Here is a 25,990-nt window from a genome sequence, read left to right as displayed (position 1 = left end):
GAGACCCGGGTTCAATTCCCGACTCAGGCGACAGACTGTGTGGAGTTTGCACGTTCTCCCCGTGTCTGCGTGGGTTTCCTCCGGGTGCTCCGGTTTCCTCCCACAGTCCAAAGATGTGCGGGTCAGGTGAATTGGCCATGCTAAATTGCCCGTAGTGTTAGGTAAGGGGTAAATGTAGGGGTACGGGTGGGTTGCGCTTCGGCGGGTCGGTGTGGACTTGTTGGGCCGAAGGGCCTGTTTCCACACTGTAAGTCTAATCTAATCTAATCTAACCAGCCCCCGCAAGTTCCCCTCTAAAACCATCCCAACTTTGAAATACATTCCATCAGGTTCAAAATCCTGGAATACCACCCCACAACGGGTGTCAACACGGACTGCTGAGGCTTGAAAAGGGAGCTCACCACCACCTTCTCGAGGGGGCAACTAGGGACGGGCATTAATGTTGGCACTGCCAGTGATGCCCATGTCCCCCCTATTGTAAAAACAATAGAGATTCCAGCCTTGGAGGGAGGACAGTGCAGACTCAAGTGACTGATCCCAGGACTGCAAATGTTGAACTACAAGAAAATATGTCAGAAATTTGATGTGCATTTTTCAAAAACATTATCAGGAGGGCAGATCCCAGCTGATTAGATGGGGGCGTCATCATATGCGGATTGACATGGGTCCCGGCGTGGTGATTGGAGGAGAGGCGTTGACCGACACGCGTCCAAGGTCTGTGATTGGAGAGCTGAGCCGAGATAGGCGGGCTTAGCGGTCTGCGCCGCCTCACCGGAAGAAGGCGGGATCGTAACCTGATTGACAACGGGACTACTGGACAGGGTGCGAATGGGGGGCCGTGACGACAGGCACACGAGGCGAGTGATTGGACAGAACAATACAGTGGGCGGGAGGTGGCCGTTCGTTGGAGATGATGGGAGGGGTTGGACCACACTGTGATCGACCAACGTTTCTAGCACATGATTGGACCCGACCGTAGTGAGGGGCACGCAGGCGAGGCGTGCGATTGGATAGGACAACGAGGGGGGGGCGGGAGTTGGGCGTTAAACCACCCGAGTGGTGGAGCGGGGGGGCAGGATTGGAGGTTGATTGACCGGCGTGTTGCGAGGGCTGATTGGACAGGAGCAGCGGGGGAGGTGTGATGGATGCGCGTCCGCGGCCGCCGATTGGTCCGCCCCGGTGGGGCGTGACCCACGGGCTGCACATAAAGGGAGCTGGCCGCGCGCCTCTTGCGGCAACGAAAACCAACGGTTTTACTTTCGTCCGTCTCTGTGTTTTTTTTTTGCGCCGGCGCCATTTTGGATCGACCCGTCGACGATGGAACAGACGATGTTGGCCTTGAACCGAAGCTCCAGCAGCGCCTTGCTGCAGCTCCACGCTAACCTTTACTGCTCGCCGGCCTCCCGGGCCGCCTGCAACCCGCCGCGCCTGCTGCCCGGGGCCGAGGAGGGCTCCTTACCTCACACCCCCGACGGCGGCGCCAGCCCGGTCGAGGACGAGCCGGACAGCCGCCGCCTCTTCCCCGACGACCCTTTTTACAGCCGGACTTACGGGCTGGTGCGCGGCTTCATCCGGAGGCACGTCAAGCCTCAGCAACCGACGGCGACGGCGGCGGCCGACTCTCCCTCGTCGGGCGGCCCCGGCTGGTTCGGCTGCTTCCGAGAAGGTGGCGGGGACGACGCCGAGGGCGACCGCCAGGCGGCCGAGACGCTGCAGAGGATCGGAGACCGACTGATCGAGAAACACGGCACCGCTTTCAGGGGTGTGTTTTTTTTCTTGTGCGTTATCGACCCGGAGGGAAAGGGGGCAACGGGGCATGCGCGGGGGCCGGCCCTCTGGGGTGCAGGGGGGCAACGGGGCATGCGCGGGGGCCGGCCCTCTGGGGTGCAGGGGGGCAACGGGGCATGCGCGGGGGCCGGCCCTCTGGGGTGCAGGGGGGCAACGGGGCATGCGCGGGGGCCGGCCCTCTGGGGTGCAGGGGGGCAACGGGGCATGCGCGGGGGCCGGCCCTCTGGGGTGCAGGGGGGCAACGGGGCATGCGCGGGGGCCGGCCCTCTGGGGTGCAGGGGGGCAACGGGGCATGGGCGCGGGGGCCGGCCCTCTGGGGTGCAGGGGGGCAACGGGGCATGCGCGGGGGCCGGCCCTCTGGGGTGCAGGGGGGCAACGGGGCATGGGCGCGGGGGCCGGCCCTCTGGGGTGCAGGGGGGCAACGGGGCATGCGCGGGGGCCGGCCCTCTGGGGTGCAGGGGGGCAACGGGGCATGGGTGAGGGGGCAGTGGGATATGTGGGTGCTGGCTGGGCTGAGGGGGTGATAGGGCATGTGTGGGTGCCCACCCTCCTGAGTGAGGCATCAGGGCATATGTGGGTGCTGGCCCCCTGGGGTGAGTGCTGGGGTGTTTGGGTGTCTTCTGACCTTGTGCTGGGTTTTGGGCATTTTGTGGTTTGTTGTCATCAGTTGGGTGTTTTGGAAGGGCTGCTGGGGCTTTTTGTTGTACCTAGTGGGGTGTTTGTCACCATTGTGATGACAGGTTTCTATTGTACCTGTGCTAGATCTTGGCTGACTGGTCACTGCAGTAATGTTTGGCTTGGTGGGAGATGGTGAAAACAATGACTGCAAATGCTGGAAGATCTGGATTAGTGCTGCTGGAAGAGCACAGCAGTTCAGGCAGTATCCGAGGAGCAGTGAAATCAATGTTTCAGGCAAAAGCCCTTCATCAGGAATAAAGTCAGCTCCTGAAGCATGGAGAGATGAGCTAGAGGAGGGCGGAGATGGTCCTAGTGCTGTGCCATTCTCTACCCCAGAAAGTTGCCTTATGTCCTGCCATGTTGTCATCAGGTTTCTTTCCTTCCTCCTGGTGTTGCTGCTTTGTTTCCCTTTCACCCCCTTTTCTCTCCTTCCTCCCTGATCTTGATGTGCCAACACTTAAAGACATTTTGAATAGGGGAAATTGAAGGATATGGGCCAGGTGCTGGCAAGTGGATTAGTTTAGCTTGGAGCAACTTGGGAAGGATGAGTTGACCTAAGGGTCTACTTCTGTGACTCTTAAGGAAGTGGGCAAATGGAGCATAAAGTCAGAGGTTCACTTTGAAAGAGAGAACAAAAGAACATTGTTAGATGGGTGTGGGGTTAGGGAAAGCAGTTGCAACAAAGGGACTGGGGGCCTTCCCAGCATCAGTCTGCTTTGCTCTTGATTTGATTGTGCAGTAACAGTTTTGAATATCAGCTGGGCCTACCCCCACCCACCACTGCCCTACTCTTTATTCTGTTTGTTTCAAATGGTTTCCATATCTGCAGTGTGATTAGTGCAATGTCTTGCTGTTTTCAGTCTCTCTGCTTAGTTGTAAAGACTGTTAGTTGGCTTGTGAATTAGGCTCTTTAAATGTCTTTCTCTCTCCTGTCTCTGCAGTTTATTTGAATTGTCACTGTTTTGCTCTCCATTGCATTTAACTTAAAGTTTGGGTTTCTCAAATGTGCTTGTTGAGAATTCACTTAAAGTTTTAGCTGTCTTAATTTCCAGTTGGTTCAACAGGGGACTTTGAAGAAAGTTACTGAGGGAATTTAACTGGATTATTGATGGGAATTGTCATAGCTTGACAACTGTGTATTGGAAGATGTGTTTTTACACTAGATCCTGCTAGTGCAGTATGTTTCAGTGCACTGTATTGTACATTTTAATTTTGTTGCCCACACTGTACCTATACACAACAATCCCCAGTAAGCAGCCTGGATATTGCCAACATTTTCCATGTTTTTACAATGGAAAGTTGCTTTTTGGTTCAGCAGTGGTGCAGATGATGCCCTTGTCCTCTAGTGGGATTTTGAGTTCCCAACAGGGAACCTGGAATCTTCCAGATCAGCAGCCGCCAGGGTAACCACCCCTCGGTGGGAGGGCAGGATCACAGATGTCGGATCCCTTTCACATGTCAGCTGACATTCTTTCCAGCATTTTGTGTTTGCACCTCCCCTGCTTTGTACTTGCCTGCCAGCTAAGAGCAGGTCCAGCCATTCCTCTTTGCAGCATAAATATCTTTCAGAACAAACTTTACTCTGAGCAAGTGTATAGGCTCATGAAAGTGAGGTTAGTGTTTTGGGTTTAGTCTCTTGTTGATACTGACTTTGAAAGGGAACCGGTTAAACTTCACTGCCTTTGTCTTTATATTGTTGAAGCAGTTTGTTGACATTGCATGCTGCAAGATTAGAGCTGGGTGCTATTTAACATAGGTGTTGGTTTTAAATGGACAAGTTGGATCCTGATTTTTAAGACCAGTCTAGAGGTCTCCTGTGGGGCTTGGGCAAGCTGCCTGGATTCTGTTGTAACTCATCTATTGCAGTCCACTGATTGCAACACAATTTGATGACCTCTGTCTTCACAGCACTACAGTGAGCCAAGAGGCAAAGCAGCTGTGACAGTTAAGGTAGAGTCCCCCTTTGTGGTCTGCAGCTGAGCTCTCAATCTGTCACTTCATGATCTCCAGTCTTTGCATTTCTCTGCTTGCTTAGTGTACAGTTGGCAAACTGCCTGCCTGGGATTGCCCCCCTAGCCCCCTGTGGGTGAGGCTTCTCCAAAATTTTTCCAGAGGTTCCTTCAGCTTGAAATAGCTGCATACTGGGGCATGGGTCCCTGATTTCTTTGGTCATGGGGAGGTAGTAAACAATGACTGGAATTACTTAGAGCTGAGTTGATAATTCTGTGGGTGTGATGTCTGATATCCTATCTTTGGACACTTGTGGTGTCAGCAGCAAGGGTGTGGTGCTTTGGAGATTGAGCTGAACTTGTTGTTTCCAGCAATGTCTGACTGGAGTTAGCCTGAGGGAGCAGGAGAAAAGGAAGAAATACATTTAGGCTACTAGCATTTTTCATGAGGTTCTTGCAAAACTATTGTACTTGAGCCTAGGAGACTTGAGCATTTCCCACTGGGAAAGGCAATGAGGGTAGGCTGCATTAATAATTGAGCAAGGGTTGATTTTACTCAACACTGCTGCCTTTTCTCTTTCCTTCCCTGCCCCCCTCCAAAGCTGGAAGGAAGTGGATTAATAATACTTGGCATGTCTTTCTGTTTCTGTTCTGCTTGACAGGATTAATTCCCTGCTTAGTGTTGGTTGTAAATACTTCTAGACAAACCAGTTCCCTGTTAGTCAGATGCCTCTGTACAGTCAGGACCAGTTTAGCAAGCCTGGTTAAATTGATCTTGCAGACTTGGGATTTGTTCTGGGTGTGTTCTCAATATAATTGAGCAGTGTCTGGAATGTCTTTTCTGTAAGATATTGGAATAATAACACTCCTAGTGTCCTCTGCAGTTGGGATTTCTTATGCTCAATGGTTCATCCCCTGGTTAATGACCTCCCCTGTATGACAAAAATACTTTTCCTCAAGGAAAATGCAGCCTGTTGTTTTAAAACCTGCTGTTTTGTTGATTGGAGTATAACTCCTGTGGGAGGTTTGCTCCTGGGAGCAAGCTGTCAGGAGCAGTTTCCCTCAACTCAGTTTCCAGGTCCTGTTAAGTCTTCCACCCTGGGTCTTAAAGACCTCAGCCTGGTATCCTGCACTTTGCTAGCAGCTAGTTTATTAAATTTTAGTGGGAATCCCACTTTATGATCCTGTCTAATCTCCTCAATCCTCTTGTCTTCAAGACAAGACTGTTTTCACACTACTTCAGTAGCTGCTCATCCAAATTCTCAAGCAATGAGAACTTTGAGCACACTTCCTCCTTGGGTGGAGAAGCAGTCTTGGTATTAGATTGTAGGTATGAGGTCACCATAAGAGCAGGCATTCCTGTTTTTAATGTTGGGGACAGGGGGTGGCAAATTGGTGGTGGCTCTTTCAGAGTGCAGTTTCTCAGTCTATGGGGCTGATTCCCTGGCAGCAGTGGGGAATGAGTTAAACGTGTGCATGACTGGGATCAGTGGGAAACAAAACCCAATCCACCACTATCAGATAGTGAAGCAGGCTCAAGGGTCTTATTCTCAATCAAACCCCCCATAAATCTCTAACCTGAACATCATGGTCTGGAGTTCTGCAAAAGACTGCAGCTGAGGCAGTTGGGTTTGGCCTAACCTTCTGTCTTTTAAACTCTGATCCCTTTGCCATATTATATTACTTCAAAGACTTGTTCCCTTTGGAAAGTGGCATCATAAGCTTGTTGACCAGTTTCTACAGGTGTAATTTCCCCTAAATAGATTTGTAAAAGCTGTGGTTTACAGGGGTGAGGGTAGGGAGCTGACAGGATGTGTAAACAAAGATGTTGACTGAATAAATAAATGTATTTCTACATGCCTGTAGCATACAATCTCAAGCCATAGGGTGTCCTTGGGGACTTTAGTCATGTGATTTGAAATGTGGTGTTGGAAAAGTGCAGCATGTCAATTAGCATCCAAGGAGCAGGAGAATTGCCATTTTGGGCATAAGCTCTTCCCCTCCCAAAATGATGATTCTCCTGCTCCTTGGATGCTAACTCCTTTTCCAGCAACACTTTTAGCTCTGATCTCCAGCATCTGCAGTCCTCACTTGCTCTTTAGTCATGCAATACTTGGCTTGCTGCATTGTTGACAGTACACATCTCCTCATCACAGGAATGATAAATCGCTTGAACATCTCTGAAAAGAGGGACCTGGACACTATCTCAAAGGTTGCCACTGAAATGTTCAATGATGGTGAGGTGAACTGGGGCCGGGTGGTGAGTTTCATCGCCTTCGGAGCAGTGATGGGTGATCACCTGAAGAAGATTTGCCGAGAGGACTGCATTGATGAAGTTGCTGTGCAAATCTCTAAATACCTGACACAACACAAAAGGGGGTGGCTAGAGACTCATGATGGCTGGGTAAGCATAAATTCCATCCTTCTCTCGCTTCTCCTATTCTCCCTCCTTCCCCCCCCCCCCCCCACACAAACTTAATGGGCTGAGCATAAGTCTGCACATCCTTAGCTTGCATGAATCAAAGCTAAACTCAGCTGGAGGGATTCTAAGTGGGAAGGATGAATCACCTTTCATTCATGTGCTGTTGTGATTTGAATGTTCTGTGCAGGCTGAACAGGAAGCTTGAGATCTGATACTCAGACCCAGGTCAAGTTTCCCCCCTCCTACCATTCCAAGGGCATGTCGGGTAAATGTCCCAAGTGGAATGCTGGCACATGTGGTCATAGCTCACACTAAGTCAGCTATGCATTGACATCCTGTCCCCTACATGACCACCTTGTTCAGCTTGAATTCTTCCATATACAAGCCTGAGGTGGCACGTCACTAAGATATTATACTTTGAACACCATGAGCCTTTGCTGTTGGTTTCAGTGAAGCGATTGTGCAAGCCTAGCTGATGAATCAGCTGGGGGTGGCCTCTCAGTGAGGATCAGAAAGTCTGTTGTTCAATGAGTCTACTCCATGAAGGGCCAGAATCTGGTTTCAACTGACAGGTCTCTTGCAGTGATGTCTCAATCTACTCATGTGGTTTGAGACAGGTTGTCTCCTGTGGGCTTGTCCAATGAAAAGCATTACTGGCCTGTAGGGGATTCTCATGTTTACACCACTTTGAATGATTGTAGCTGCATTGCCTCAGTTTTCAGTTGTATAGGTGAATCCCTCTTGCAGCCCTGCTCCCTCGATAGGGTGTAAGCAACTGGTGGTAGAAGCAGCTCAGACAAGTGGAAGAAGTGTGATTAATCAAATTTTCTCGCTTGTTCCCCCAGGATGGCTTCACTAAATTTTTCCATGAGAACAATGTGGAGGATTCAGCGAAGAAAGCATTAATGTGGATTGCTGGGTTTGGCATTGCTGGAGCAAGCATCATGCATCTCTTGAGGTGAATCCTGACCCGACTCTCCTCTGAACCAGGGACACTGCTCTGGGCCCAGTTGTGCTTTGTTCCCCCTGCTCCCCCCTTACTCACTCTCCCATCCTGGTCAAGAACATTGGGTTTCAAGTCCTGCTGACCAGTTTCCATTTGGGAGCAGCTTTTGAGGTGACTGGGGTGGTAAACTGAGGGGGGAGCAGGACTGCAGAGAGCAGGCCCTTCACTGAACATGGACTGGAGGACCATTGAGTAACAGCATAGAATCCCCTCAAGTGGGAAGTGATAGAATCCTGTCCTACTTCTCCATGTGGATGGAGTCTTGAGACTACAATCTGCTTTTCCATGCAATTTAAGGACTCCTGGAAGCTTTAATCAACAAAGCAGTGTTTGGGGATTCTGAAATCACTGATCTGATGCATTGACTCATTGCTTTGCACTCGAACCTGTGCTGGACACAGAACGACCTTCACTTCAGCATTGCCTCAAAACCCTTATTCTCCTCTCTAACTTGCCAAGTTTTGAAAGGGCTATGTATAGAAATTGGATTGAAAGGAGGGTTGTGGTGAGACTGGGTGTAAGCGCAGCTAGTGATCGTCAGGGGTGTGTGGGGGCAGGAGAATGTAAAGTTCTGGTAGGTTACAGTGCAGCTCCTCCAGCTGTATGGTTTGGTTAATACTGATACTTTGAATAAGTACTTATGTAATAGATACAGAATTGTTCCAGAGTTGGCTGATGTATGCTGACTGTATACAGGGTCTGAAATGAATCATGCAGAAGAGTTCATGGCATCTGGCTCTCCAGTGCTCCTTCACCAGTGCCACAGAGTTGGTCCTGTTGTGGACAGACTGGATGGACTCACCACCTGAGTTGAGGGTGTACTGTTGCATTGGGTCTGTTCTGATGTGACCGATTGTGACCTCCTGCAGCCCTCAGTCCTTCACCCTTTGTGTGGCTGGGGAGTGAAGTTGGTGCATCTGACCTCCACTCGCCTCGAGTGGGTACTGATCCTGCAATTGTGCTCTGTTTTAAACATCATGGTTTGAGAAGGTAGTAATCTGCTTTCCAACTGACAGTGAAGTGATCTCTTTTCTCCCCCTCCTTCTTAGCAGGGTTTATTTTAAGGTTAACTGAATTTTTAAATCTTTCCAAAGCCACTTTATGCCCTTAAGTATTTTCACAGTAACTCATGACTAAGTTTCATCTGTGCAGAGTTCCCTGGTCCTTATTCAGGATTTGAGGGTTGTTTCCAGCACAGGTGTTGGCAATGCAGACTTTATTCTGTGGTTGGTAGTGGTGTTACTGGAGGGTTGGAGGGTGGGATGGGAAAGTTTACTGAGACTGAGAAGGGGTCACAGCTCCTTATGTAAGGTGCTGGCTTTCAATAGCAGTGGGTCCTGGTGCACTGCGTTTGTATTATTCTGTGTATAGACAAACTTGGGTGTCAGATCTTGTTTACTGGCAAGGCAGTCCCTTCTCCTCCATTCTGGATAGATTTTATTTAAATGAGAAACTCAGCAACTTTGACCATTTTTAGATTTGATCCATTCCTGCAGACTGATAATCTGCAGGTCAGGGGTGGGGGAGGGAGAATCCAGTGGTAAAATGTTTGTTCTCGTGCGCACACAATCCAGTCTCTTCCTCCTTGTGAACATTGATTTATTTTAAAGCACAGATTCCAGTGGTGGCCCTGATTTGGTTTTATTTGCTCTGCTCCCTGTTGCTTCCCCTAAGGTTTACATGTTTTAAGTGAAGGTTGCATTAATATCACTTAGCACTGTGGAGCCACATGCAGCCAATAGCCACTGCCAGTTAACAGATAATTCACTCAAGATAAGAAATGGCAGCTTTATAATAAATTAAAGTATTTTTGAAATAAAACTGTTGGTGGTTTTTTTCTTTCCACTTTGCTTTTCACTCCTAGAGCCACATTTGCCAGCACCACAGGCAGTTTGACCCATCTACAAGAAACACTTATCAGGTAACATTGGTCACTGAACCTGAAAGTGATTGGTGTTGCCTGGCCTGAGCACTTCCAGCAACATGTTTCTGATTCTTCACCCACTATTCTTTCAGCTTGTCATTTCAAGGCCCTGTTGGCAGGGTCTCGCTCTTGGATTCCGATTTTAAATTCCACTGACTGTAGTGTTTGAACTCCAGTCCCCAGGGCATTAATCTGGGCCTCAACATTATGGCACTCAGACATGACTGCTACTGAGTTGACAAATGGGCTGGTCAAAACAGCTTCTGTGAAGGGATGTACTTAAGTGAAAGGAGTGGCAAGAGGGGCCAAATAGCCTGCTGCTGTGCCAGTCCCTTGTGAATCTACACCACATTTCAGTTGTGGTCACAAGCAGATTATGGTTTGCAGGGCATTTGAGGAATTTCAATCAGGCCAAAACAACCATACCATAAAAGGTATGGTGATGCAGTTCTCACTTGAGAGCTAAGAAAAGCACACTTCTAAGAATACAGGCTCCTCGCTTTGGTGTTGTCATGGGTAGGCAGGGTGATGTTTCCTGGAACTATATTTCAGCTACAGTTCTGAAAAACCAGTGTGGGGTTTCTCACTTTAAACAAGTAGCTGACATTATCTCTGCCTGGTGACACTCATCTTGCATGTACCAGTGGGTGATGATTTAGTCCTTTATGCTAGCATACAGAGCAGCTGCTTCCAAATTCCCTGGGGGGGGGGGGGGAAGGAAAGAAGGTGGGGGTGTTGAGGAAATCTACCTTTCTCCTAACTTATCTATTTTGTCAGTGCTGTCCCATGGCCTATAGGAAACCATAAGTTGGCCAATTCCTGACCCTAAATCATTACTCCCGCAGTTGGTGTTCACTTGCAGTCCTTTTAACACTCCCTTTGGCTTTTGTATGACAATGTAGTAGCATTGACTACTTAATCCAGAGAACTAGGTCATGTCTTGAACCTGGATTTGAATCCTGGTGTTGCACATAGAAGGATTTAAGTATGATGTTGGCTATCAATCCACTGTCTGCTTCACAAATATGCTTTAGTGAACAAAACGGTCATTCCTGCCTGGTTGACAAGTGACTTCCAACCTACAATGTGGCTGGGATGGTCAAATGCTAATCAAGTTTAAAAATTTGCTATGTATCATCAATCCCAAATTCTTTCTCACCCTCCGGCCTGAGGGCTTACATTTCTGAAGCTTGTCCCTTCAGTAGCTGGTTTGAACCAGCCTTCCCCTTTACCACTTGAGTACAAAGCTTCTGTGGTGAAGGCTGAAAGTGGGGTTGGGGGGGGGAGAAATGTTGTCATCCATAACCATTCCGGTTGTGGGAACACCAATGTTTGCAATGCCTGGTGGCTCAGTGGTTAGCACTTGCCTCACAGCACCAGGGTCCCAGGTTCAATTCCTGCCTCTGGTGACTGCAAACTTCACACAATGTCTGCATGGGTTTCCTCCCACAGGTGAATTAGCCATGCGTAATGCACCTAACACCAAGGGCAATTTATCAGTGGGGTGGGTTGCTCTTTGGAGGCCCATTGTGGGCCAAAGGGTCTATTTCCACCCTGTAGGTAGTCTAATCTTAAAGTGGGTGCCTTGTTCATGGGGTATTGCTGTGGCTGTACGTCCTGCACTCGTAAGCTGCATTGCCTGAGGGCACCTGGGGTAGTGAGAATAGAGAAGTGCAAGTCTTTTCTGGTGAAATGGGTGGGCTGGAGGCTTTGCACAAGTCAGTTCCTGCATTTGAGGTAGTGGAATTAGCCGTTCACTTCTGCAATCTCATCATTCCCATTTGTCAAGTGGAATAATGTCCAGTTCAGCTGCTGCTCACCAGAGTATGAAGTCTCACCATGTGTACCTGAATCATTTCTGGCTCCAATGGGTGACATATGTGGTTTGTGTGAGTGTGACACATGAGAGTTTAAAGGCCATTTTTAATTTGTAATGGTATTTACAAATCCAAATACCTCCCCATTTAAAGGACCTTTCAGAGGATGTGGTCTTCACTATCAAATGCTGAAACAAAAAAATTTGGTTTGAAGGGCTGTGTGCTCATGTAATTTGGTTGTTGCAACTGGCTGAGTGATTCTAAGCCTGTCTGTTAAATAAATTGGAAGTAACCCTCTGGTGAGACTATAAATGTGAATGTACATGAGTATGCACATGAGTCAGGGTGGGGGTGAGTGTACATGAGTAACTCAGTCACTCCTAGGGAATGATCAGGTATTTCCAAATACCACCTTCCCCACCCACTATGAGTGGCAGCCTGAGTGGTGTTGTGAATTTTGATTCTTTTTCCCCAACCCCCAAAAAAACTTGGCAGCTTGAATTTGAAAGTCCTGTCTCGGTGGCGTGTGGGAAGCAGCACCTGATATATCTTACAAATAAGCTTCCCAAGTTGGGCCAAGCAAGTGATAGACAATGCTACGCCATCCCACAACCAGTAGATTTAATCAAAACTCAGCATGTTCAGTCAGGAATGATTCAGGGAGGCCCCCTCAAATATACCCATTCTCCATTACATTGGTGTGAACGGTAAGGCCAGGATTTTGCCGCAACCTTCAGCCAGATGTGACTGATCCATCTCCACCTCCAGAAGTTTGCCAGTCTCTGGCCAAATCCATCCACTCCATGTACTGAGAGGATGTGGTTGGAGGCACTGGATACTGCAAAAGCTGAGCCCTGATAACATTCTGGCAGTAGTGCTGAAGGCACATTGCTGCTCTCCTCGCCAAGCTGCTCAGTGCAGCTACAATGCTGAAAATGGCCCAAGTTTGCCCTGTCCAAATCCAGGACACACCTGCCTATTTACTGCCCCACCTATACGCAACGATCCACAGAGTGATGGAAGGTGTTCACAGAGGTCCTGCTCACGTTTCCACCTGGTTTGAACATGCACCAGAGCGACGAATTCGAGAGCGGAGGGTGACTGCCTTTATCAAGTCAAGGCCCGATTTGAATGATTATTGTACCAAGGTGTCTGAATAAAGCTGGTCGGTTGGTTGGAGTCTGACCTGGCATGTCAGAAGATGGTCTGTTATTCAGCTCCAGCATATCTCTGCAGGGGAGCTCGAACCCCCCTGTACGTTGATGAAACCTTTGCCCCTCGATAATTAAAGACTTGAAAGCAATCTGGATTTTGTATTTTCATCAGTCCACTTCCTAACTGATTATAAGCAAAATGGTTAATAACTTTATTCAACAAAACCAACTAGTTCTAAACATTCTTTACAACTCCCTGTACGTTGATAAAACCTTTAATTAACGAGGGACAAGGACTTGAAAGCAATCTGGATTTTGCATTTTCATCAGTCCACTTACTTCCTAACTGATTATTCAACAAAATCAACTTGTTTTGAAGTTATTAACCTTTTTGATTATAAACACTGTCTTTACAACTCCCTACTGTACAACAACTGAGGAAGGAGCAGCCCTCCGAACGCTTGCATTTTCAAATAAATTTGTTGGGCTATAACCTGGTGTCATCTGATTTTTGACCTCATCCATTCCAGTTCAACTCTGACATCTCCCCACCAGGAGGTCCTTGGCGGACAGTATCCTACACCCCAACCATCATCAGTGATTTAACTCTCCACGGTCTTTCTGATTTGAGTTACAGAGACAGACAGAGCTGCAGGAGGTTGAAAGCACACAGGTGGAGAACTCAACGTTTCGGGTGTTGCTTCTCTTCAGCTCTGGGATGGATGTAGGGGGAGCTGCAGATAAAGGGGGGTGGGGAGGGTTTTGGATGGGAAAAGGTGGGGGGGGGGGGGGGGCGAGGTAAGGATAAGGGTCGTTCAGCACCATTTGGCACTCCTGCAGCAGCCCCCTGTCCAAATCCAGCAAGACCTGGACCGTACAGACTGATTGGTCAGGCAATTGCCTGACCAAAGAGGAGATAGTGTTCCAGCCATGGTCTAACTATTTTTACACTCTAGCTCAGCTCATCGCCAGCTTCTGAAGGGGCAGTTAGGGATGGGTGAAAATGAGTGAGTTTGACAAAACACCAGGGCACTCTTGATTCCCCTCTACCTCAGAGTCGTGCAATCCCTCTCCTTTCAAACAGCCAATTGGGAGGCAAGTTTGTATTTGCCCTCACTGAGTGTCAAACGGACAAATCTTTGATTGGGAGGCAACAGTGCTAACCACTGATCCACTGCCTAAGTGTGCCAGGGACCCAGGTTCGATTCCACCCTCGGGGGCAACTGGTTGCATGTTCTCTCCCCATGTCTGCATGGGTTTCCTCCAGGGATGTGCAGGTTAGGGTGGATTGGCCATTCTAAATTGTCCCGTAGTGCCCAGGGATGTGCAGGTTAGGGTGGATTGGCCATGCTAAATTGTCCCATAGTGCCCAGGGATGTGCAGGTTAGGGTGGATTGGCCATGCTAAATTGTTCCATAGTGCCCAGGGATGTGCAGGTTAGGGTGGATTGGCCATGCTAAATTGTTCCATAGTGCCCAGGGATGTGCAGGTTAGGGTGGATTGGCCATGCTAAATTGTCCCATTGTGTCCAGGGATGTGCAGGTTAGGGTGGATTGGCCATGCTAAATTGTCCCATAGTGTCCAGGGATGTGCAGATTAGGGTGGATTGGCCATGCTAAATTGTCCCACAGTGCCCAGGGATGTGCAGGTTAGGGTGGGTTGGCCATGCTAAATTGTCCCGTAGTGCCCATAGATGTGCAGGTTAGAATGGATTGGCCGTGCTAAATTGTCCTGTAGTATCCAGGGGTGTGCAGGTTAGGGTGGATTGGCTATGCTAAATTGTCCCATAGTATCCAGGGATGTGCAGGTTAGGGTGGATTAGCCATGCTAAATTGTCCCATAGTGCCCTGGGATGTGCAGGTTAGGGTGGATTGGCCATGCTAAATCGTCCCGTAGTGCCCAGGTATGTGCAGGTTAGTGTGGATTGGCCATGCTAAATCGTCCCGTAGTGCCCAGGGATGTGCAGGTTAGGGTGGATTGGCCATGCAAAATAGTCCCGTAGTGCCCAGGGATGTGTAGATTAGGGTGGATGGGCCATGCTAAACTGTCCTGTAGTGCCCAGGGATGTGCAGGTTAGGGTGGATTGGCCATGCTAAATTGTCCCGTAGTGCCCAGGGATGTGCAGGTTAGGGTGGATTGGCCATGCTAACCTGTCCTGTCGTGCCCAGGGATGTGCAGGTTAGGGTGGATTGGCCATGCTAAATTGTCCCATAGTGCCCAGGGATGTGCAGGTTAGGGTGGATTGCCCATGCTAAATTGTCCCATAGTGCCCAGTGATGTGCAGGTTAGGGTGGATTGGCCATGCTAAACTGTCCTGTCGTGCCCAGGGATGTGCAGGTTAGGGTGGATTGGCCATGCTAAACTGTCCTGTCGTGCCCAGGGATGTCTAGGTTTGGTGCATTAGTCAGGCGTAAAGATAGGGTAGGGAAAGGGTCTGAATGGGTTACTCTTTGGAAAGTCAGTGTGGACTTGTTGGGCCAAAGGGCCTGTTTCCACACTGTAGGAATTCTAGTTCTAATTCTACTTAGATGACTCATCTGTGTGCCCTTTCACGCTCCTCATGTCTTCCTCCCTGTTTGCAATGTTCTCAGTCTCCCCCAAACGCAGGGACAATACGTTCAGTCCCTTCACTTTTGTCGGAAGTGTTTGGGGAGGGGTTGCGGGGTCGGATGGGAAGATCAGAGACTCCAGGCGTGAGTGTAAGCTCCGCCCGTCTGTTCCCTCTGTGGAGCTGCGCTGGGGGACGTGTCAGATTGCAGGACTTGAGTTGTTTTCATGTTCCTGAGGTGTCGTGTGTGTGTGTGTGTATCTGTGTGAGTGTGTGTGTGTGTGTGTGTGTGTGTGTGTCTGTGTATGTGTGTGTGTGTGAGTGTGTGTGTGTGCGCGTCTGTGTGTGTGTGTGTCTGTGTGTTTGTGTGTGTGTGTCTGTGTGTGTGTATATGTGTGTGTGTGTCTGTATGTGTGTGTGTGTATGTCTGTGTGTTTGTGTGTGTATGTCTGTGTGTTTGTGTGTCTGTGTGTGTATGTATGTGTGTGTGTCTGTGTGTGTGTATGTCTGTGTGTGTGTATGTCTGTGTGTGTGTGTCTGTGTGTGTGTATGTGTGTGTGTATGTCTGTGTGTGTGTGTATACGTGTGTGTGTGTGTATATGTGTGTGTGTATGTGTGTGTGTGTGAGCGCGTCTGTGTGTTTGTGTGTGTGTGTCTGTGTGTTTGTGTATATGTGTGTGTGTGTCTGTATGGTGTGTGTGTATGTCTGTGTGTTTGTGTGTTTGTGTGTGTGTGTGTGTGTATGTGTGTGTGTGTGTGTGTGCAGGAGGGAGTGAGTGGATTAGAATTGACCAGCAGGGGGGCATTCCAATGTGCCCGGCCAGACCAGAGAAGGGAGTGAGAGATTGTGCTCTCTCCCATAGTGAAACTGAATTCAATTCTCTTAAACTTGTTCAGCTGTCGAGAACCATAGCTGCAGAGATGTGAGATAAACACGGCCACTGACTTCCTAGCATTGCTGTTTATCTCTCTGCACGGTTGCAACACCAGTGTGAATTTCGAAGTGTTTTGTCACAGGAAATCAGATATCAAAGCTGAAACTAAACTCACTTCAAAGGGGGTCAGCGCCGTAGTATTGGCCGAGGTGCTGTGAAAGCTCCCCCCCCTCGTCCCCCACTTTTCTACCCCCTTTCCCACCTCTCCCTGCCCCAACAATCTCTCGCCCTGAGGCTCACGTCTCAAGCAGGGGGCCATGGCTTGGAGATCCCACTGAGAGACTCCATCACTGTAATTCAGAGAAACGTTCCAGGTGGGGTGCTGAGGGAGTGGGCACCGTCAAAGGAGCAGCGATGAGAGAGCGGGCTCACTCAGCGCTGTCATCCCACAGCACCCACTCCCTCAGCACTGACCCTCCGACAGCACCCACTCCCTCAGCACTGACCCTCTGACAGTGCCCACTCCCTCAGCGCTGACCCTCCCATAGCGCCCGCTCCCTCAGCACTGACCCTCCCACAGCGCCCACTCCCTCAGCACTGACCCTCCTACAGCGCCCACTCCCTCAGCACAGACCCTCCCACAGCACCCACTCCCTCAGCACTGACCCTCTGACAGTGCCCACTCCCTCAGCGCTGACCCTCCCACAGCGCCCGCTCCCTCAGCGCTGACCCTCCGACAGCACCCACTCCCTCAGCACTGACCCTCCCACAGCACCCACTCCCTCAGCACTGACCCTCCCACAGCCACTTGTTGGAAACTGGAGGGAAGTTAAGGGTTAACACGTTGTGCTGGGAACTGGCAAGTTCTGTTTGTGGATCTGTGAGAACAGGATGTCCTTTTCAGTTCTGTAAATAGACTGGGTTGGCCTATGACTGGAATGTGGAGAATGTGGCTGCACATCACAGTGCTCTCGCTCTCACCAGTCCGCTCTACCCTACCCCCAACACCCTCCCCCCTACTCCGCCCGCACAACCTCCTGCAGCCACGCCCACCCGAATCCTGCAGGGAAGGAGAATTCCCCATCGGATACTTGTGTGGGGAGTATCGTGGGTCAGCCTCAGCAACGCCATGTCATTGGAATGATGGCCCACTTGACGTTCCCAGGCTCCATTGTACAGACTGACCCGAACAGCATCTGAGTGGCTCTCCTGGAGGCTGGCTGAGCTGCTGTGTTTGTCCAGCCACCCATCCATAAGGTCAGGCTTCCAGTGTCTGTTGTCCTTATGGTCATGGGAGACAGTATCAGAACCAGCGCTGAGGGAGCAGCCACTGTCCATGGACCAGCAGTTGTCGGCCAACTATGGTCAGATTTCAGTAGTGCCCGCTCCCTCAGCGCTGACCCTCCCACAGTGCCCGCTCCCTCAGCGCTGACCCTCCCACAGCGCCCGCTCCCTCAGCACTGACCCTCCCACAGCACCCGCTCCCTCAGCACTGATCCTCCCACAGCGCCCACTCCCTCAGCACTGTCCCTCCCACAGCACCCACTCCCTCAGCGCTGACCCTCCCACAGCACCCGCTCCCTCAGCACTGTCCCTCCCACAGCGCCCGTTCCCTCAGCACTGACCCTCCCACAGCACCCACTCCCTCAGCACTGTCCCTCCCACAGCACCCGCTCCCTCAGCACTGTCCCTCCCACAGCACCCGCTCCCTCAGCACTGACCCTCCCACAGCGCCCGCTCCCTCAGCACTGACCCTCCCACAGCATCCACTCCCTCAGCACTGACCCTCCCACAGCACCCACTCCCTCAGCGCTGACCCTCCCACAGCGCCCGTTCCCTCAGCACTGACCCTCCCACAGCGCCCGCTCCCTCAGCGCTGACCCTTCCACAGCACCTGCTCCCTCAGCACTGACCCTCCCACAGCGCCTGCTCCTTCAGTGCTGACCCTCCCACAGCACCCGCTCCCTCAGCACTGACCCTCCGACAGCGCCCGCTCCCTCAGCACTGACCATCCGACAGCGCCCGCTCCCTCAGCACTGACCATCCGACAGCGCCCGCTCCCTCAGCACTGTCCCTCCCACAGCGCCCGCTCCCTCAGCGCTGACCCTCCCACAGCACCCACTCCCTCAGCACTGACCCTCTGACAGCGCCTGCTCCCTCAATGCTGACCCTCCGACAGCGCCTGCTCCCTCAGCACTGTCCCTCCCACAGCGCCTGCTCCCTCAGCGCTGACCCTCCGACAGCACCCACTCCCTCAGCACTGACCCTCGAACACTGACCGTTCCCTTGGCACTGACAGAAGGAGTGTCACCCTTGGCACAGTGGAGTCAATTTTCAGAACGTAGACCATCCCAGCACAATACAGGCCCTTCAGCCCTCGATGTTGTACTAACCTATGGAACCAACCTGAAGCCGATTCTAGTCCATGTGTCTATCCATTGCCCAGTTAAATGCCCTTAATGTTGGCGAGTCTACTCCAGAGAGCAGTAGGGATGTGGAACGCACTGCCAGCAACAGGGGTAAAGAGACTACCTCTGGCATCTCTCCTATATCCATCTCCCCTCAATTTAAAGCTATCTCCCTCTGTGCTAGCCATCACCATCTGAGGAAAATGGCTCTCACTGCCCACCCTCTCTAACCCTCTGATGATCTTATATGTCTCCATTAAGTCACCTCTCAGCCTTCCTCTCTCTAACAGTCCCAAACTTTCCTCGTGATACCTTCCCTCCAGACCAGGCCACATCCTGGTCAATCTCGTCTGCACCCTTCCCAGAGCTTCCACATCCTTCCTATAAACGCGGTGACCAGAACTGTACACAATACTCCAAGCGCGGCCGCCCCCCAGAGTTGCGTCCAGCTGCAGCATGACCCCGTGGCTCCGAAACTCAATCCCTCTCCCAGTAAAAGCTAACACAGCACAGAGCGGGGCTTGAATCAATAATTCTGTGACTCAAGAGAGTAGCAAGCCTGCTCCTGCCACAAATACCCAATCCAGGGGTGCACTCGTTGGCCTTCTCTGAGCTCTGAAGGAGCTGTTCTGCTGAAACCCGCTGCATCTTCTGTGGCTGGGATCGAGGCCGGGACTAAACACCAGCTTGGGCCAATAAGGAGAGCTTTGGGGAGACCCTAGTCACTTCCAGATTGTGGCAAATTCTGTTTCTCCATCGCCAAACTGATCCTCCCTGTGGGGAATACCAGGATTGGATTGCACCCCGAACCCCACGATTAGATTCCAGTCTGTAAATCTCTCCTGGGTATCTGTTATTCTGCATATAACACCATCCCGAACCCCACAATAAGATTCCAGTCTGTAACTCCCTCCCGGGTATCTGTTATTCTGTATATAACCCACCCCGAACCCCTCGATTAGATTCCAGTCTGTAACTCCCTCCCGGGTATCTGTTATTCTGTATATAACCCACCCTGAACCTTTTGATTAGATTCCAGTCTGCAACTCCCACCCGGGTATCTGTTATTCTGTATATAACCCACCCCGAACCCCTCGATTAGATTTCAGTCTGTAACTCCCGCCCGGGTATCTGTTATTCTGTATATAACCCACCCTGAACCTTTTGATTAGATTCCAGTCTGCAACTCCCACCCGGGTATCTGTTATTCTGTATATAACCCACCCTGAACCTTTTGATTAGATTCCAGTCTGCAACTCCCTCCCGGGTATCTGTTATTCTGTATATAACCCACCCTGAACCTTTTGATTAGATTCCAGTCTGCAACTCCCTCCCGGGTATCTGTTATTCTGTATATAACCCACCCTGAACCTTTTGATTAGATTCCAGTCTGCAACTCCCACCCGGGTATCTGTTATTCTGTATATAACCCACCCCGAACCCCTCGATTAGATTTCAGTCTGTAACTCCCTCCCGGGTATCTGTTATTCTGTATATAACCCACCCCGAACCCCTCGATTAGATTTCAGTCTGTAACTCCCGCCCGGGTATCTGTTATTCTGTACATAACCCACACCGAACCCCACGATTAGATTCCAGTCTGTAACTCCCTCCTGGGTATCTGTTATTCTGTATATAATCCACCCCGAACCCCTCAATCAGATTCCAGTCTGTAACTCCCACCCTGGTATCTGTTATTCTGTATATAACCCACCCTGAACTTCTCGATTAGATTCCAGTCTGTAAATCCCTCCTGGGTATCTGTTATTCTGTATATAACCCACCCCGAACCCCTTGGTTAGATTCCAGTCTGTAACTCCCTCCCGGGTATCTGTTATTCTGTATACACCCACCCCGAGCCCCTCGATTAGATCCCAGTCTGTAACTCACTCCCAGGTATCTGTTATTCTGTATATAATCCACCCCGAACCCCACGATTAGATTCCAGTCTGTAACTCACATTCGGGTGTCTGTTAATCTGTATATAAACCACCCTGAACCCCTCAATTAGATTCCAGTCTGTAACTCCCTCCCTGATATCTGTTATTCTGTATATAACCCACCCCGAATGCCTTGATTAGTTCCCAGTCTGTAACACCCTCCCGGGTATCTGTTATTCTGTATATAACCCACCCCGAACCCCTCGATTAGATTCCTGTCTGTAACTCCCTCCCGGGGATCTGTTATTCTGTATATAACCCACCCCGAACCCCTCGATTAGATTCCTGTCTGTAACTCCCTCCCGGGGATCTGTTATTCTGTATATAACCCACCCTGAACCCCTCGATTAGATTCCAGTCTGTAACTCCCTCCCGGGGATCTGTTATTCTGTATATAACCCACCCCGAACCCCTCGATTAGATTCCAGTCTGTAACTCCCTCCCGGGGATCTGTTATTCTGTATATAAACCACCCCGAACCCCTCGATTAGATTCCTGTGTTCCCTCGAGTTGTCATCTGCCACAGGTTCGAAATGAAACTAACCACTGAGCCGGAGATGTTTACAAAGGCAAGCTCTGAGGTTTACTTGAAGGGTTCAGTTCAGGTCAAAAGCGATAAGAACAAGGATGTACACAAAGCTTTTTCTGCTTGAGAGAGCAGGTTTGCCAGTTCGACCCTGGAATTGGAAGGTGGCACGTTCACCGACTGCCCGGCCCTGGATTTACATCCAATCTCCATTTGTGTGAATCTTCTGAAGTACCTGCCAACAACTTAGAGCCAATCAAGTTGCTCTGACATTGCAACTCCCGTCTCTGATATAACGTCGGACACAGCACGGGCTGGGACAGCCCAATACAGTTCAGGGTTCCCTTGTCCTGTTGCTCAACAGATCAATTTTGGTGCCAACGGCCACCTTCCCACAGCGCCCGCTCCCCCAGCGCTGACCCTCCAACAGCGCCCACTCCCTCAGCACTGACCCACCCACAGCGCCCACTCCCTCAGCACTGACCCTCCCACAGCGCCCACTCCCTCAGCACTGACCCTCCCACAGCGCCCGCTCCCTCAGCACTGACCCACCCACAGCGCCCACTCCCTCAGCACTGACCCTCCCACAGCGCCCGCTCCCTCAGCACTGACCCTCCCACAGCGCCCGCTCCCTCAGCACTGACCCTCCCACAGAGTCCGCTCCCTCAGCACTGACCCTCCCACAGCGCCCGCTCCCTCAGCACTGACCCTCCCACAGCGCCCGCTCCCTCAGCACTGACCCTCCCACAGCGCCACTCCCTCAGCACTGACCCTCCGACAGCACCCACTCCCTCAGCACTGACCCTCCGACAGCACCCACTCACTCAGCACTGACCCTCCCACAGCGCCCACTCCCTCAGCACTGACCCTCTGACAGTGCCCACCCCCTCAACACTGACCCTCCGACAGCACCCACTCACTCAACACTGATCCTCCCACAGCACCCACTCCCTCAGCACTGACCCTCTGACAGTGCCCGCTCCCTCAGCACTGACCCTCCCACAGCGCCCACTCCCTCAGCACTGACCCACCCACAGCGCCCACTCCCTCAGCACTGACCCTCCCACAGCGCCCACTCCCTCAGCACTGACCCTCCCACAGCGCCACTCCCTCAGCACTGACCCTCCGACAGCACCCACTCCCTCAGCACTGACCCTCCGACAGCACCCACTCACTCAGCACTGACCGTCCCACAGCGCCCACTCCCTCAGCACTGACCCTCTGACAGTGCCCACCCCCTCAACACTGACCCTCCGACAGCACCCACTCACTCAACACTGATCCTCCCACAGCACCCACTCCCTCAGCACTGACCCTCTGACAGTGCCCGCTCCCTCAGCACTGACCCTCCCACAGCGCCCACTCCCTCAGCACTGACCCTCTGACAGTGCCCGCTCCCTCAGCACTGACCCTCTGACAGATTAAGAGGAGATTACAGAGACAGGGAGAGGGTGGGGGTGGTGGAATTTGAAAGCAGCCAGGCCGCGTTGTAAGTTCCTCCTGAGGCCGCGAACCAGTGCCAGGTGATGTCCTGGCCCAGTCTGGTGGAAATGTCCCTGGTGGAGTGAGAGGGGGAGTTGTAATCTTGCGTCCCTTGTGGTTGGAGGGTTACTTCTTCATAGACCGTAATTCCCCCCCAGATGTGATCGACGATGCCCTCCACCGCATCTCCTCCACTTCCCGCTCCTCCGCCTTTGAGCCCCGCCCATCCAATCGCCACCAAGACAGAACCCCACTGGTTCTCACCTACCACCCCACCAACCTCCATGTACAGCGTATCATCCGCCGCCATTTCCGCCACCTCCAAACAGACCCCAGCACCAGGGATATATTTCCCTCCCCTCCCCTATCAACGTTCCGCAAAGACCACTCCCTTCGTGACTCCCTCGTCAGGTCCACACCCCCCACCAACCCAACCTCCACTCCCAGCACCTTCCCCTGCAACCGCAGGAAATGTAAAACTTGCGCCCACACCTCCTCCCTCACTTCCCTCCAAGGCCCCAAGGGATCCTTCCATATCCGCCATAAATTCACCTGCACCTCCACACACATCATCTATTGCATCCGCTGCACCCGATGTGGCCTCCTCTATATTGGGGAGACAGGCCGCCTACTTGCGGAACGCTTCAGGGAACACCTCTGGGACGCCCGGACCAACCAACCCAACCACCCCGTGGCTCAACACTTTAACTCTCCCTCCCACTCCAACGAGGACATGCAGGTGCTTGGACTCCTCCATCGCCAGAACATAACGGTGGCACAGTGCTTTAATCAGGGCAGCACGGTGGCACAGTGGTTAGCACTGCTGCCTCACAGTGCCACAGTGCCTGGGTTCAATTCCCACCTCAGGCAACTGACTGTGTGGAGTTTGCACATTCTCCCCGTGTCTGCGTGGGTTTCCTCCGGGTGCTCCGGTTTCCTCCCACAGTCCAAAGATGTGCGGGTCAGGTGAATTGGCCATGCTAAAATTGCCCGTAGTGTTAGGTAAGGGGTAGATGTAGGGGTATGGGTGGGTTGCGCTTCGGCGGGTCGGTGTGGACTTGTTGGGCCGAAGGGCCTGTTTCCACACTGTAAGTAATCTAATAACAACACGACGGTTGGAGGAAGAGCGCCTCATCTTCCGCCTGGGAACCCTCCAACCACAAGGGATGAACTCAGATTTCTCCAGTTTCCTCATTTCCCCTCCCCCCACCTTGTCTCAGTCGATTCTCTCGAACTCAGCACCGCCCTCCTAACCTGCAAGCTTCTTCCTGACCTCTCCGCCCCCACCCCACTCCGGCCTATCACCCTCACCTTGACCTCCTTCCACCTATCACATCTCCATCGCCCCTCCCCCTAGTCCCTCCTCCCTACCTTTTATCTTAGCCTGCCTGGCACCCTCTCCTCATTCCTGATGAAGGGCTTATGCCCGAAACGTCAAATTTCCTGTTCCTTGGATGCTGCCTAACCTGCTGTGCTTTAACCAGCAACACATTTTCAGCAATTTAGCATGGCCAACCCACCCTAACCTGCACATCCCTGGGCACTGTGGGACAATTTAGCATGGCCAATCCACCCTAACCTGCACATCCCTGGGCACTATGGGACAATTTAGCATGGCCAATCCACCCTAACCTGCACATCCCTGGGCACTATGGGACAATTTAGCATGGCCAATCCACCCTAACCTGCACATCCCTGGGCACTATGGGACAATTTAGCATGGCCAATCCACCCTAACCTGCACATCCCTGGGCACTACGGGACAATTTAGCATGGCCAACCCACCCTAACCTGCACATCCCTGGGCACTATGGGACAATTTAGCATGGCCAGTCCACCCTAACCTGCACATCCCTGGGCACTATGGGACAATTTAGCATGGCCAATCCACCCTAACCTGCACATCCCTGGGCATTTTGTGACAATTTAGCATGGCCAATCCACCCTAACCTGCACATCCCTAGGCACTATGGGACAATTTAGCATGGCCAACCCACCCTAACCTGCACATCCCTGGGCACTATGGGACAATGTAGCACGGCCAACCCACCCTAACCTGGACACCTTTGGACTATGGGAGGAAACCGGAGCACCCGGAGGAAACCCATGCAGACACAGGGAGGAGACCGTACAAACTCCACACAGACAGTCGCCCCGAGGCTGGGATCGAACCTGGGACCCTGGCGCCGTGAGGCAGCAGTGCCACCCTCGTGAACTGATGCAGAACTCCCACAGCACGGCTGTCAATGTCAGCAGCTCTGTCAGAGATGACTCATGTTTCGATTCCAGTTGAAGAATTTTCCCTGAAGGGTTACCAACACAACAAACTGATTCTTGTGTACAAAATGTTCCGGGCCCAGCCCGGTCCCAGACCTGCCCTCGAAATGTTGTGATCGAGTCAGCTTTACTTTCACTTTCCAAGGAGACAGTGTAGAGGGAGCTTTACTCTGTATCTAACCCCGTGCTGTCCCTGGGATGGGGGTGGACAGTGTAGAGGGAGCTTTACTCTGTATCTAACCCCGTGCTGCTCCTGTCCCTGGGATGGGGGGACAGTGTAGAGGGAGCCTTACTCTGCATCTAACACCGTGCTGTCCCTGTCCCTGGGATGGGGGGGACAGTGTAGAGGGAGCTTTACTCTGTATCTAACCCCGTGCTGTCCCTGTCCCTGGGATGGGGGGGACAGTGTAGAGGGAGCTTTACTCTGTATCTAACCCCGTGCTGTCCCTGTCCCTGGGATGGGGGGGACAGTGTAGAGGGAGCTTTACTCTGCATCTAACACCGTGCTGTCCCTGTCCCTGGGATGGGGGGGACAGTGTAGAGGGAGCTTTACTCTGTATCTAACCCCGTGCTGTCCCTGTCCCTGGGATGGGGGGGACAGTGTAGAGGGAGCTTTACTCTGTATCTAACCCGTGCTGTCCCTGTCCCTGGGATGGGGGGGGACAGTGTAAAGGGAGCCTTACTCTGTATCTAACCCGTGCTGCCCCTGTCCCTGGGATGGGGGGGGACAGTGTAAAGGGAGCCTTACTCTGTATCTAACCCCGTGCTGCTCCTGTCCCTGGGATTGGGGGGACAGTGTAGAGGGAGCTTTACTCTGTATCTAACCCTGTGCTGTCCCTGTCCCTGGGATGGGGGGACAGTGTAGAGGGAGCTTTACTCTGTATCTAACCCATGCTGTCCCTGTCCCTGGGATGGGGCGGACAGTGTAGAGGAAGCTTTACTCTGTATCTAACCCCGTGCTGGCCCTGTCCCTGGGATGGGGGGGACAGTGTAGAGGGAGCTTTACTCCGTATCTAACCCCGTGCTGTCCCAGTGTAGAGGGAGTGTGTGATGGATCCGCTGTCTCTCACTCGAGGGATTGGCCTGAATCCAGACATTGGTCTGGTCATGTGACTTCCTGTAACTCTGTGGATTGACGTCACCTGATTGGCTTGATAACTGCAGCCTGTTACTAAGCAGTTTCCAATTTGCATTCA

At 51.8% G+C, this 25,990-nt stretch overlaps 1 protein-coding gene across 1 annotated transcript; it reads left to right on the top strand.

The window, feature by feature from the left end:
- Positions 1-1,240: 1,240 nt before the first annotated feature.
- On the top strand, positions 1,241-9,664 carry LOC132808912 (induced myeloid leukemia cell differentiation protein Mcl-1 homolog). Its single transcript, XM_060822326.1, has 3 exons — positions 1,241-1,762; positions 6,572-6,819; positions 7,683-9,664. Exons 1-3 carry the CDS (start codon positions 1,318-1,320, stop codon positions 7,797-7,799), a joined length of 810 nt encoding a protein of 269 aa, XP_060678309.1. The 5' UTR covers positions 1,241-1,317; the 3' UTR covers positions 7,800-9,664.
- The last annotated feature ends 16,326 nt before the right edge of the window (positions 9,665-25,990 follow it).

Source organism: Hemiscyllium ocellatum, assembly GCF_020745735.1.
Source record: "Hemiscyllium ocellatum isolate sHemOce1 chromosome 50 unlocalized genomic scaffold, sHemOce1.pat.X.cur. SUPER_50_unloc_4, whole genome shotgun sequence".
In the NCBI taxonomy this organism is placed as follows: Eukaryota; Metazoa; Chordata; class Chondrichthyes; order Orectolobiformes; family Hemiscylliidae; genus Hemiscyllium; species Hemiscyllium ocellatum.
Note: the sequence above shows the minus strand (reverse complement) of the source record. Positions and strands in the feature narration are given on the sequence as shown.

Bases quoted from the DNA above. Each gene is read 5' to 3' on its own strand.
- LOC132808912 (XM_060822326.1), top strand. From the start codon at position 1,318: ATGGAACAGACGATGTTGGCCTTGAACCGAAGCTCCAGCAGCGCCTTG. The intron at 1,763-6,571 runs GTGTGTTTTTTT...TCCTCATCACAG, and splicing joins ACACGGCACCGCTTTCAGGG to GAATGATAAATCGCTTGAAC. The intron at 6,820-7,682 runs GTAAGCATAAAT...TTGTTCCCCCAG, and splicing joins TAGAGACTCATGATGGCTGG to GATGGCTTCACTAAATTTTT.